The 13,233-nt window shown below is 44.8% G+C and overlaps 1 protein-coding gene across 3 annotated transcripts in view; it reads right to left on the bottom strand.

Annotated features, from left to right (window-relative positions):
- Positions 1-974: 974 nt before the first annotated feature.
- Positions 975-13,233, bottom strand: part of ccser1 (coiled-coil serine-rich protein 1) — a 1,158,875-nt gene continuing 1,146,616 nt past the window's right edge. For 2 of the 3 annotated variants that reach the window (XM_080195592.1, XM_080195582.1), the window contains exon 10: positions 975-4,032. In XM_080195592.1, coding sequence (XP_080051718.1) covers positions 3,532-4,032 — 501 coding nt within the window. In that variant the 3' untranslated portion in view covers positions 975-3,531. The remainder of the gene's footprint in view (positions 4,033-13,233) is intronic. The other variant, XM_080195612.1, reaches the window with a different exon arrangement.

Genomic DNA, 13,233 nt, shown 5'->3' with positions numbered 1-13,233 from the left:
ATTTAAGTTTTCCCTCTGCAGCGTCCCTTTTTCTAACAGTCTGTGTGAATAAATATTTCCCTATAACATGGCTAGCGCAGCACTGTGTATTAGGTTTCCACCATATTGCTCTGATTTCAGGAACTGTGGAAGATTTTGTTTTAGTACAGATTTAATTTAGGCAACTAAACTAATTACTTGGCACAGCTGCACTCAGGTCTCCAGCTCTTGTTGGTGACTTATTATGATGTTGTTGCGTTGAGACAGAACACTACTCACTGTAATATAGGACAAACATGCAGTTACAATCTATTATTGCTATCTTGTGCCAGTCGCATTCAAGATTAAAGCCGTTTCCCCGCAAAGTTGCACGTGTCTTTGAGTTGCACTGCATCGATAATTTATGAAAATACTCTGCCGCGTTTGAAGATACATTAAATGGCATAGCCGCACTGGGAACAGTAAAATTCATTTACTGGTTCACTTATCACGGCAGTGTCCACTAATATACAAGTCCTCTCCATCTCCATCTCTCTCCACTGCCACCCACGCCCCAGCAGTTAAAACTGATACCACAACAATGAGTTTGATAGATTATACAGCTTGAAGATCAGTTCGGGCCAGACTCTGAGAAGCTTATATTTGACAACAGCAGCTGGTGTCGTTGATAAAACATAAAAGCTGCTCGGTGTCCACCTTTCATTATACTCAAGCATTATACAGGAGTAACGCAATGCGTGAACTGCATTAAAATTACCCTGGCTATAATTCCGTGCAGTGTATATGCATGTGGGCAGGCAAAGCTAAGACAATTTATGAGCCAAAGCCAGGTTGAGGAGGTGAAGGAACATGAGAAGAAAAGGAATAATAACAAGACTAGGCCACTTGGCCAATTAAGCCTGCTCTGCCATTCAATAAGATCTATGGATTCTACAAGGGTGATTGTCTGGGCGGGGTGGTGGGGGGGGGGGTCTGCCTACGTGGGGGAGGGGGGCTCTGTCTCTCATGGTGGGGGAGGCAGGAGTCTGAATTTGGTACAGATAAACTGAGAAGGTACAATGTTGGAAAAGAATGACAAGGAAAAGATGGAAAGTGATGTGATCGCCCTAACCCTAACCCTCACCCACACTGATCTCTTTCAGAACAGACTGGAATTTAACAAGTAACAAATGTTAATGTTGTCTTTTAAAAGAAAAGGGAGCAAGACATCACAGAACTATAGAATCCCAGCAGGGCAGAATGAGGCCACTCAGCTCACTGAGTCAGCAATGACTCTCCGAAAGAGCATCTTACCCAAATTCCACCTACCCTAGCCCATAACCCCATGTGTTTTCCATGACCAATCCACCTAACCTGCACGTCTTTGGACCCAAAGGGCAACTTAGCATGGCCAATCCACTTAACCAGCATGTCTTTCAAACAGTGGGAGGAAACTGGAGCATCTGGAGGAAACCCACACAGACATGGGGAGAATGTGCAGATTCTGCACAGAGAGTGACCCAAGGTCAGGAATCGAATCCGGGCCCCTCGCGTTGCGAGGCAGAAGTGCTAACCACGAGTGCCACCATACCACATTGGGAAGGTGGAGTATGGTTTAGGGCAGGGAGATTTAGATATGGGGAGAGAGTGATTGGGAGAACACTGAACGCAGGTTTGGGGAAATGAAATTTGACAAGTAACCTAGATTGTTGGAAATGCAAGTAAGCTGATCAGCTTTCCCCATTCAAATAAGCAATTAACCCCAGTTTATTTTCCTAAGAGTGCCTCCTTCCGAACTCCTACAACCAAAAGCAAAGTGCCACTGCATCGTATTGGCTGACTATGAAAACACAATAAGGTTAGAAGGCCAGGAGAAGCCTTGTGACTTGCTGGATTCATTGTACATGCAGCACAGCAAGAATATATTAAACTGAATGGCCACATACGTCATGGTGCGGACATATAAAACAGGAGTGGGTATATGCAGCATGGCAAGGATAGGTAAAACTGGAGTGGGTACATACAGCAAGATGGGGATATATAAAACTGGAGTGGGTCTCTGCCGCATGGCAACAATGTATAAAACTGGAGTGGGTATATGCAGCATGGCAGGGATATGTAAAGAGTAGGCACATACAGCAGCGATGGGTGACACAGTGGCACAGTGGCCAGCACTGCTGCCTCACAGCACCAGGGACCCGGGCTCAATTCCAGCCTTGGGGAGTTGTGGAGTTTGCATGTTCTCCCCATGTCTGTGTGGGTTTATCCTGGGTGCTCCGGTTTCCTCCCACAATCCACTGATGTGTGGGATTGGCCATGCTAAATTGCCCCTTAGTGTCAGGGGGACTAGCTAGGGTAAATGTATGGGGATAGGGCCTGGGTGGGATTGTGATCAGTGCAGACTTGATGGGCCGATCGGCCTCCTTCTCCACTGTAGGGATTCTATGATTCGATGATACGTAAAGCAGGAGTGGGCAGGTAACAGAATGAAGAAGAACATTTTAAGCTGTAACATTCTGAACCAAACAAATAGAAAGCTACTTGTTCCTTTCTTTAAACCTATTGTGCCCTACTTAAGCTGTGAAGATGGAGCAGCTCCAATTAAAACCCACATCTTAAAAATAGCCATTATCAGCAAAATAAAACGCAGTGAACCAGAGAGGAGGAGAAAATAACAGAACTTGTATACATTTCCAACGTCCTGTTTAAAGATAGAAAAAAATAATTAGCTTTTCATTTTTTTTTTGCTCTGTTGCGGTAAAAATCACCCATCTGAAAACAGGGCTTGAATCATGAGGGAAATGGCTTTAACTGGACGGATTCCTTCTCCTCTATACATCCTTCTGCCCATATTAAACTGGCACACTGCAGTTACGAACGACTCTTTCCATTCACCAACTACAGGAGATAGCACCTTACAACTTATCTTCTTGCCTTGTCAACGTGTCCATGGAATTAGTAACAAAAATGAGTTGAGGTTTCTCATCACACGGCATGCCATCTTGAGAAAGATCTACATGTTCAGAAAATGCACAGTTAATTTTTAACATGCTTGCTTCGTCTAAAAGTAAATAGTTCCCACATACAAATGCATCTTATCTATTAAAACATTCATTTCTTTTTTTTCCTTTTTCTTCCCCCAAGAACTGGTGCAGAAATACGCTCCTTAGTGGCACTACATCGTACCACGTTGATTCACGTGTAGTGAGGTTCTTCGTATGCTGGGTCCATTTACTGGCGAGTTTACATAGAATCGTACAGCATAGAAGGAGGCCATTCAGCCCCTCACACCTGTGCTGGCTCTTTGAAAGAGCTATCCAATCAGTCCCACTCCTCTCCTCTTCCCCCAGTGAAAGATATCACCTCGGCTCAGTCAGATTAAGGTTCGCGTGGAAAATGGCTTTATCTTTTCTTGTTTTTTTGGATAGAAAAAGACCAGAGAGGAAAAGAAGTCTTGGAGAATGTAGGAGGCAGCAATAATAAAAGGCCTGGTGTGGGTTTCGGAAGGATTTTCCCCTCGGTACCTGGGTAGCTTTCTGCAAGAAGATAAGCAGCTCCAGAGTTTTGTGTGTCCTAGCCATCCTTCTGACCCAAAGCTTGCAAGTCAGAGGTATACAGGCTGTGCTGGAGGAAAACATTCTTTCGGCTGTACATGTGCAAGGAGAGGGGTCCACGAGGTGGTTGGCCAAGCCGGCCGACAAACACGGACTGCTGCCTGGGCACAGTGACCTGATCCTTCCGACCATTTGTCAGTTCCAAAGCTTCTCCCGCATTGGTCGGGGTCTTGATCTTATTCTGCGAAGAACTGCCACAAGATCCGTTGCTCTGAACATTTTGCGTCAGTTCCGCAGAAGGGGTCCCGACCCCGCCATTTTTACACTGGACTGCTCGACCAACCTCTTGGACCTTTTGGTGGCGCCCAACAAACGCACTTGAAACTTGACACTTTTTACTATCACAAGTAGCTGCCTGGCTGGGTGATGGATATTTACATGGGTCCTCGGTGGGAATAGGTACTAATCTTCTGTCCCTTGTGTTGAGAGTTTGGCTCACAGTTCTGTTTAGATATGTAGCCTGAGGCAAGAAAGAGAGGGAGAAATGAGTCAACAATGTAAAACAGCACATTTCTGATTCACAATAGAAAGTACACACAACGCACTTTAATCCATCACCTCTCCAAGATGTACTGCATCCTTGCCAACAAATCTTCATTACTTGTTGCCAAAATGGCTTGCCCAAAACAATATTTATTATATTTTGGAAAGAATAGAGGTCGTATCCTGGCTTAATTTGCAGCAGGCATACATCTTGTCTCGCACAAGCAAACTTTTAATGGCTTTATAATGTGTCTGGGTTAATTCAATGTGTTAGACACTTGCCAGTAGGTCATTGCTCAGTCGTAGCACACTTGCCTCTGAGGCAGGTGGGTGGTGGGTTCAAGCCTCACTCCAGAGATTTTGAAGACAAAACCTCGGGTGAGTTGCTCCTGAAATTAGTTTCAGAGGAGCGCTGTCATTATCAATACTTCAGTCATCTTATCAAATCAACAGAGTATATTATTTTACCTCTTTTGCCCTGCTGGAAGCCTCAATGATGTGGAAATGCCAGCGTTGGACTTGGGTGGGCACAGTAAGAAGTCTCATACCACCAGGTTAAAGTCCAATGGGTTTATTTGGAATCACGAGCTTTTGGAGCGCTGTTCCTTCATCAGGTGATGAAGAAAAATACACTCAGCTGTTGGACTTTAACCTGGTGTTGTGAGACTTCTTATTGAATCCTCTATGTTCCCTTGTCCATTTGCCCAATCATGTTTTTTACCCTCTTCGGGTAAGTAAAATATATTTTATAATCCTCAGAAATGGACTGACAGAGACATTAATGTGATTAATCATTTTGATTGTTCCAACTGAATGAGTGAGGTTTTCATTAAGTAATTGAACGCAGATCGTGGGTAGTACGGTGGCACGGTGGTTAGCACTGCTGCCTCACGCTGCCAGTGACCTGGACTCGGGTTCCCAGCTTGGGTGACTGCCTGTGTAGAGTCTATACATTCTCCCTGTATCTGTCTGGGTTTCCTCTGGGTGCTCCAGTTTCCTCCCACAGTACAAAGGTGTGTGGGTTAGGCTGATTGGCTATGCTAAATTGCCCCTTAGTGTTAGGGGGACTAGATATGGTAAATGCATGGGGTTATGGGATGTGGTCAGTGCAGACATGATGGGCCAAATGGCCTCCTTCAGCACTGTAGGATTCTATGATCCTGTCAAGTTCAAACATGGGGGGAAAAGAATCACCTGTAGGTACTCCTACTCAAACTGAACTGGGCAAATCCAACTTCACGAGGGTCACCTTCATGTATCGAAGGTATACCAAAGACCACACCAAGATCAACCATAACCTTATTGAATGGTGAAGCATCCTCGAAGGGCCAAATGTCTTACTCCAGCCCTTCTCTGTCCTCTATTCCTTGACCTGACTGAAGTGAGGTACAGAGAGCTAGTATGGACTGGATGGGCAAATGGCCTCCTTCCGTGCCAAAATGAATCTATAGCCTTCATTTGATTTTAACCCATCCCTTTGTGTATTTGCAAATAAACATCTTTTGGTGATTAATGGCTGAATCTTACACTCATTAGAAGCCCTGCAGTACAGAATTTGGCCACTCCACCCATCGAAACTATGCTGACAGCAATCCTACTCAGGCTGAATCCCACCCTGACCCTATCCCCGTAACCACATGTATTTACCCTGCTCATCCCCCTGACACTAAGGGGCAATCTACCATGGCCAATCAACCTGACCTGCACATCTTTGGCAGAAACCCATGCAGACACAGGGAGAACGTGCAAACTCCACACAGACAGTGACCCGAGGCCGGAATTGAACCCGGGTCCCCGGCACTTTGAGGCAGCAGTGCTAACCACTGTGCCACTGTGCCGGCCTCCATCCACGCAATCCCAACCCAGAGGCACTTCATTCAACCTCAACTGTGAAACTCCAGTGCTCAGAAACGCAATAAGCTTCTGTCAGAGATAAACTGATCCACAATGGAATACTCATAATTTCCCCCCAAGCAGTCATATGCATAATGTAAAAATCACATCGCAAAAACTCATGAAGCCAGACCAGAAAAGAGCAAAGTAATGATCAGAACATAACAGAACACAAATCACCCTGACTGCATGGCAATGCAGGCTGTAAACAGAAGAGATATTAATATCATAATCACACTGCATGCCAAGTTCAGCTAATATTAGCATTTAAATATTGTTTAGCGCGTTGAAAATTAGTGCTGCTTTGGGAAATATATTGAAGGTTGAAAATATTTCTGATTGCCGGGAACCTTTGCGTGCAACCATTTGTTGTTACAATGTAAGGATTGCGGTATCTTCTCTGTCATTTTAACAGGCTTCTCCACACTGGCAATTAGCACAGTTCTCATTTCCATGGGCAAGGTGGCATGATTATCTTTCAGCCTCTTGGTTAACTCAAACCCTGCAGTTATAGCTGTCAGTATTGTCGATCCCTCTATCCCTCTTAAATATGTTCACATTTACGGAGTTTCCAAGTAATTAGGTGAAGCCTATTTCGACAGCAATGGCAGCCTTCCATATAAATGTCATCGCAAGTCAAGAACAAGGGCCTTTTGAGGGATGTCTGTACTGACATGAGTTGCCAGCGCAAAAATTGAACCAAGGAGAGTATAAAACCCTGGAAAGAAAGGAAAAAACAAAGCAACCATTTTGACAGAGGTGCCTTTTACTGAACTTTGCAATTCGTTCCAAGCTCCTTATGTTACTCTCTCATTGCCCAAACCCTCCAGGCAACCTCCGCTGGACCACAGCGTAATGCTTTCATCATAGAATCCCGACAGTACAGAAGAGGGCCTTTTGGCCCATCGAGTCTGCGTCAACCACAATCCCACCCTATTCCCGTAACCTTGTGTATTTACCCTGCTAATCTCCCTGATACTAAGGGGTAATTTAGCATGGCCAGTCCACACCTAACCTGCACATCTTTGGGAGGAAACCACAGCACCTGGAGGAAACCCATGCAGACACGGGGAGAACGTGCAAATTCTACACAGACAGTGACCCAAGCTGGGAACTCAACTTGGATCCCTCGCACTGTGAGGCAGCAGTGCTAACCACTGTGTCACCATGCCACCCCTGTTTTATGGGGTGGCATGCTGGCACCATATCCTCCCATATTGTGTGAGATTCCAAAGTTTCCTCCTCACAAAAATCCCTCTCTCGTGCCAATTCTGAAAGGTACCTGCCATCTTGTAAGGAGTTGGGGATGATCTGGGATTTTTAACCATGTTAGTAAGTCATCCTCTGTACAAAGTATTTCACTGAATGTACTGAATTAACAAGCTTTCCCTCACTTATAATAATTAATTGCTGGCTGCTTTAGATGTGTTGAAGGATTATTATGACAGTTGTGTCATGATTTTCAGATAATCCAGCATATTAAATCCTATTTTAATTACATGACTTATTTATTTTAATAAGGTTATAAAATTGCACACATCTTTTATTATGTTTTTAAGCAGTGAAAAACATAATCATATTCAGCTGAGAATGTCCTCAGTTCGAAGGCTCCTAAAAACACACAGGCCACGACAAACAGAAATGCAATGTTTGGGCCATACATTCTGCCCTGTAAAATGGTGATAGCTCACATATCACAGGACATGCACTTCCCACCCCATCTCTCCAATGGGAGATATCATTCTTTGTTCAAAAAGAGATCAGAGCCAATAATTTCCTCATGGGCGGCACGGTAGCACAGTGGTTAGCACTGCTGCTTCACAGCTCGAGGGTCCTGGGTTCGATTTCCAGTTCGGGTCACCATCTGCGTGGAGTTTGCACATTCTCCTCGTGTCTGCGTGGGTTTCCTCCGGGTGCTCCGGTTTTCTCTCACAGTCCAAAGATGTGCGGGTTAGGTTGATTGGCCATGCTAAGAAATTTAGTGTCCCCTTAGTGTCTAGGGATGCTTAGGTTAGAGGGATTAGTGGGTATAATATGTAGGGATATGGGGGTAGGGCCTGGGTGGGATTGTGCTCGGTGCAGACTCGATGGGCCGAAGGTCCTCTTTCTGCGCTGTAGGGTTCTATGATTCATAACCACTTCAGTTCTATCACTGTAACGGGCTGATTATTTAAAACTGAGCTGTGTCGAAATTTCTTCTCACAGAGGGTGGTGAATCTCTGGAAATCTCTGCCTCAAAGATCACCACATTATAGGAAGGACGTGAACACACCGGAAGGGGTGCAGAGGAGATACACCAGGACGCTGCCTGGGGGGATGGTGGAGGCGGGATGCCTCACATCCTTTAAAAATTACCTGGATGATACCTTGCACGCCACAGCAGTCAAGGCTCTGGACCAAATACTGGCAAGTAGGGGGCAGGTCAGGACCTCTCATACATTGGTGCGTACTCAATGGGCCGAAGGGCCTCTTCCGCACGGTAATATTCTGCGATTCTGTAAGAGGGTGGTGGAGGCTGGATCATTAGAAGTATTCAAACTGGAGGCAGATAAATATTTGATAGATCGAGGGATAGAGGGCTACGGGGAAATGGTACAGAAAAGGAAGTGAGGCCTGCATAGGTCAGCCATTGATCTATTCTAACATAGAGCCAACCTGTCGGGAAAATCCCAACAGAGACAATTACCTTGTAGGAATATGGATGGAATTATCTCCTAGACCTTTTGGAAAACGGCAATCACCTGGATTGGGTCTACGCATCAGACACTGAACTCTCCCTGAGAAATGAATGAATCCTCTCAAGCCATAAGCAGGTCAAGTTGAAACTATTCACCTGGGATACATTGGTCATGACCATATTTAGATCACTGGTCAGTTGGAGAGAGGTGATGTGGAAAGACATCTAAATCTTTTTGTGTTCAATTAGCAGTTTTCCACAGACCAAACACAGATTCAGAAACTACACCAAGGTGGCAAAACCCTTTGTGTGGGCCTTGTTCTCTCTCTCCACAAATTTTGCAAGCTTGAATCCTGCCTGCTTTTGATTATCCATAAATGCCGCAGACAGAGATTTTAAAAAGAACTCAAACCAGCTGCTCTGAGAGGCCTTAAAGGAGATATCCGGCGCCCTCCCCTCTCACCCACCTTTCTGACCGAAAGCCAGCACTAGTTACTGGGCTGAATGCTTGGCATGGTTCGCTCCCAGTGCTGGTTAAATCCTAACAGATTTGCAAGTGGCCATTTAGTGCAAATTACTTGGCTTCTAAATGGTCGCTCTGACCAAGAATGCAAGAAACTACAAAGGGTTGTGAACGAAGGCCAGTCCATCAAGCAAACCAGCCTCTCACTCATTGACTCCATGTACACTTCCTGCTATGTAAAAAAGAACTTAGTCTGAAAGTGAGAACTTCAAGAGTTACATGGGGGTGAGATTTTCCAGCCTTTCAGCAATGTGTTTCCTGTCAGCGGGAGGTGGTGTGTTGTTTGCTAATGGTGGGATTCTCTTGTCCTGCTGTTGTCAGTCGGAATTCCCAAGCAGGGATGCGCTGCCGGCAGGACTGGAGAATCCCAGCCGTGTGAACGGCCGGAGAATTCCGACCATCGTCTTTACTTCAAAAAAGGGTTCTTGTTGTACTGCCAGTGAAGTCACAGCATTGGAACAGGAGGAACTGTGAGGAAATTCTCGGGTATAATCCTTTCAGTTTAACTAAAAATACTGTGGAATGGGATGGATGGCTCTGGGCCACACCAATTCATTATTGATTTTCTTTAAAGGCCTGTGCGCTGGTTTAGTGGTCGATATTAAAAAGCTCAAGTGCAGGATCTGCAGATTATTCAAACTCACGTGCAGAGCCGACTATTGTACATTCACCCCTGAAGAATTCACAATGGAAACACTGCGAACCAGCAACACCAGGAAGGATATTAAAATCAGACGTAGTCATAGAATGGTGCTGACACAATGGTGATTAATTCCTATCCACTGACTCAGAAATAAGTTGCCATATCTATCGGGGGAACCTGTTTCCCCAAACTCTTACTTCCCTTTGACACGGTGGGTTTGCTATGCGGTGATGGGGATTCAAGACAGTCACAACAGCCTACCTGGTTACGCTAATCATTTGTAATCAGTGGGCAGGTTTGCATTAGATAATTCATCGGTTAAGTGCAAAGAACAAAGTGTTCATGTGATAGACTCCGGTGGCAACTTCCTGTTTTCAGTCAACTCAGAATCACCTTGAGAAACATTAAGGGCAGAATATTGCGGCCATTCACCTCGGTGAGATTTTCCCATCCCGCTGCAGTGAACGGAGATTCGGCTGGGTGCCAAATTCTCCAGCCGACCTCGCTGCAACGGAGCGAATGCGTGAAAGGTCGGTAAGATCGCGCCCTTAGAGTTTCTTCGTACTTCTAAGCTGCTTTTAAAATGAATTTGAATGGGAAAGTGAGAACAATAGCTTGAGCAAGTTTCTACATCAGTGAAGAAACACCTGGGGGGATATCCAGCCTCTCTACGGTGCGATTTCCAGTGGTAGAGATGGCTTGTCATTGGCCACCGGCGAGATTTTCCAGTCCTGCCAAAGTCTTGCTGAACGCACTGCGAGGGGGTGGCGGGGATCACTTTCGGCAGGACTGGAAGACACTGCTGATAGGAAGGGCTGGAAAATCTCACCCAGTGTCTTCTAAAAGTGATGACAATGTTAGATCTGAACACACAACTGAACATATAATCTAGGCTGTCACTGTAGTGCAGTAAAGTTTATTTATTAGTCACAAGTAAGGCTTACATTAACACTGCAATGAAGTTACTGTGGAATTCCCCTAGTCACCACAGTCTGGCGTTTTCAGGTCAATGCACCTAACCAGTACAGAAAAGTGCGTGCTGCGCTGTCGGCGAGACTGTCTTTCCAGTGGGAAATTAAACTGAAGTCTTGCCTGCCTTCTCATAGCACCATTTGGAGATGATCAGGGGAGTTATCGTGGTGTCCTGGACTATTCATGTCCCTTGATCAACATGTTAAAAGCAAATTATTTGGCCATTTACTCCATTGTCATTTGTGGAATCACATTGTGTACAAATTGGCCACTGGATTTCTTAAAATTACAACAGTAGCCACAAGTCAAAATCACTTTTGGGTGCCTAAAGGAGATGACAGGCATTTTATGAATGCAATTTCTCTGAGTCTTTAACCTTAGCCATCACAAGACATTATCTTTTACAGAACTGGGTGACACTTCTAATTAGTGGGTGATCCTTTACACTTCTGCGACTCCACGCTAACACCAAAGTCAGGAGCCAGTGGGGAATACATGTTTCCAGACACAATGAGGTTTGACAACTTCCTATTGATTTTCTACAGGACTAACACTGTCTCACAACAGGTATTATCCTCCCTACAAAACAAGCAAACCTCCCACCCACCCTTTCCCAGTACTTTATTTTCTCAGTGGTAACAGAGTGTCCAACTACATCTTATTTAATGTCAGTGTGAAATGCGCGGTGGCACAGTGGTTAGCACTGCTGCCTCACAGCCCCTCACAAACTCCACACAGGCAGTGACCCAGGCCGGGAATTGAACCCAGGTCCCTGGAGCTGTGAGGCAGCAGTGCTAACCACTGTGCCATCATGCCATATTAATGTAAGCATACTTGTGACACTAATAAATAAACTTTAAATGCCAAACCGACATTGTGAACCCAGTTCTTACAATCATAAAGCAAATCAAAACGACTTCTTGACTTCAACTGAAGCCAACTTTGAAAGGTAATTGTCGCGCTCACCCTGCAAAGGTAATTTTGGAGTGGCAGCAGTAACTTAATTGCTTATTGGTCTTAAACTTCTGATATAGTTGTTGTTGTAAATTTTATACCTATCAGATCAAACAAAATCGGGGACATTCTGCAGGCCTTTAGAATGGAGGGTGGGATCTAAGCGCATGATTCCTGTCCCATTTTTGACAGATCCAATTTTTGCTGGCTGAGAGAGGGAGGGTGAAGGGTATGATTCACACAGATGGGAAACCCAATACTCTGCAGGATCATTTGAACTTAGCACTGAGTTCAAAAAGGGGCCAATTTGGAGATTGGAAGGGCCTGAGTGTGGGAGTATGGGAGTCAATGGGCTACTTGCATTGAAGGCAATCTGCTGACTGTTAGAAAAAAATATTACTATCTGGTCATACAGTTTCACTTGAGATCTTTGTTAAAATTTTCCCAAGGGCTTATATTATGTTGTGATAAATGCTTGTTTCAAAAGTTTCAAAAGCTACAATTATTTCAGCAGGATGTTCTGCATCTACAGTTTGATTGACAGTTTAAAGAGGTTGTTAAAGGATTAGCTGTCCTGGATGTGGGATCTGAATCGAAATTTGTTGTTTTTATAACCAACAAGTCACTTGTGGTGATTTAAAAGCTTTAAATTGTTTTTTTGAATGGGAGAATTATTCACTATCAAGTGTGTATGAGTGAGAACTCTATCACATTGACAGAATTTTATTGTATCTCATTTCTATGTAGTTCCTGAAATCTTCTTATGATGGATACTCAATGGTGATGATGGAGTCCCAAGGAATGAAGTTGGACCTTCTAACCGTGTGGGCTGCCTTGGCATTTGCCTCCCCCTATGGCCAAATTGATCCAGCTTCCAGGGTCAGCAAGCCAGACCCAATTCCATCCCTGCCTTCCCAGAGCAGAAGATGTGTCTGCAGAGTCAGTTCATTTATTGATTATCTGCCCATCTTATTGAAAATCCAGCCCAAAGACCTATAGGGAGGGATTTTCCATCCGTGCTTGCCCCAAGACCAAAAATCTCCACCCAAGGTCCACAGGCTTTTTCATGGTCTGCCCCCTGCCTGCTGTGATTCCAGTGGCAGGCAGGATGGGAAAATTCTGCTCATAGTCTGGGAACAGAAACTTGCTGAAGATCGGGAAGCAATTCCAAAGGACTTTAGGTCATTGCAATATACAATCTATGGATGAGACACGCAAAGCCATGGATATCGGCAGGATATCTCACGGGTGGTGAATGGCAAGACCACCTCTACCACTGGGGGAGGGGGGGGTATCTCGCTCTAGGTTTTCATTTGAAGAATACAGGTCTTCATTTACTGAATAAATATGCCTTTGTCCCGTAAAAGGGGATGTCCTTCAGGTATTCCTGAACGCAAGAGGTTGGTCTCTGAGAAATTGGCCCAAATAGAGGTACGCCAGTGTCCGATTCTTATCCCTGAATGACAGTATTCAAGGAAGAGCAGTTAATGCTAAACTGGCTGAAGGTTTTGCTGAC

This window comes from Carcharhinus amblyrhynchos, chromosome 1 (assembly GCF_965287045.1).
Source record: "Carcharhinus amblyrhynchos chromosome 1, sCarAmb.v2.hapA, whole genome shotgun sequence".
Classification (NCBI taxonomy): Eukaryota; Metazoa; Chordata; class Chondrichthyes; order Carcharhiniformes; family Carcharhinidae; genus Carcharhinus; species Carcharhinus amblyrhynchos.
The sequence above is the reverse complement of the archived record's forward strand: the minus strand, read 5'-3'. Positions and strand labels throughout refer to the sequence as shown.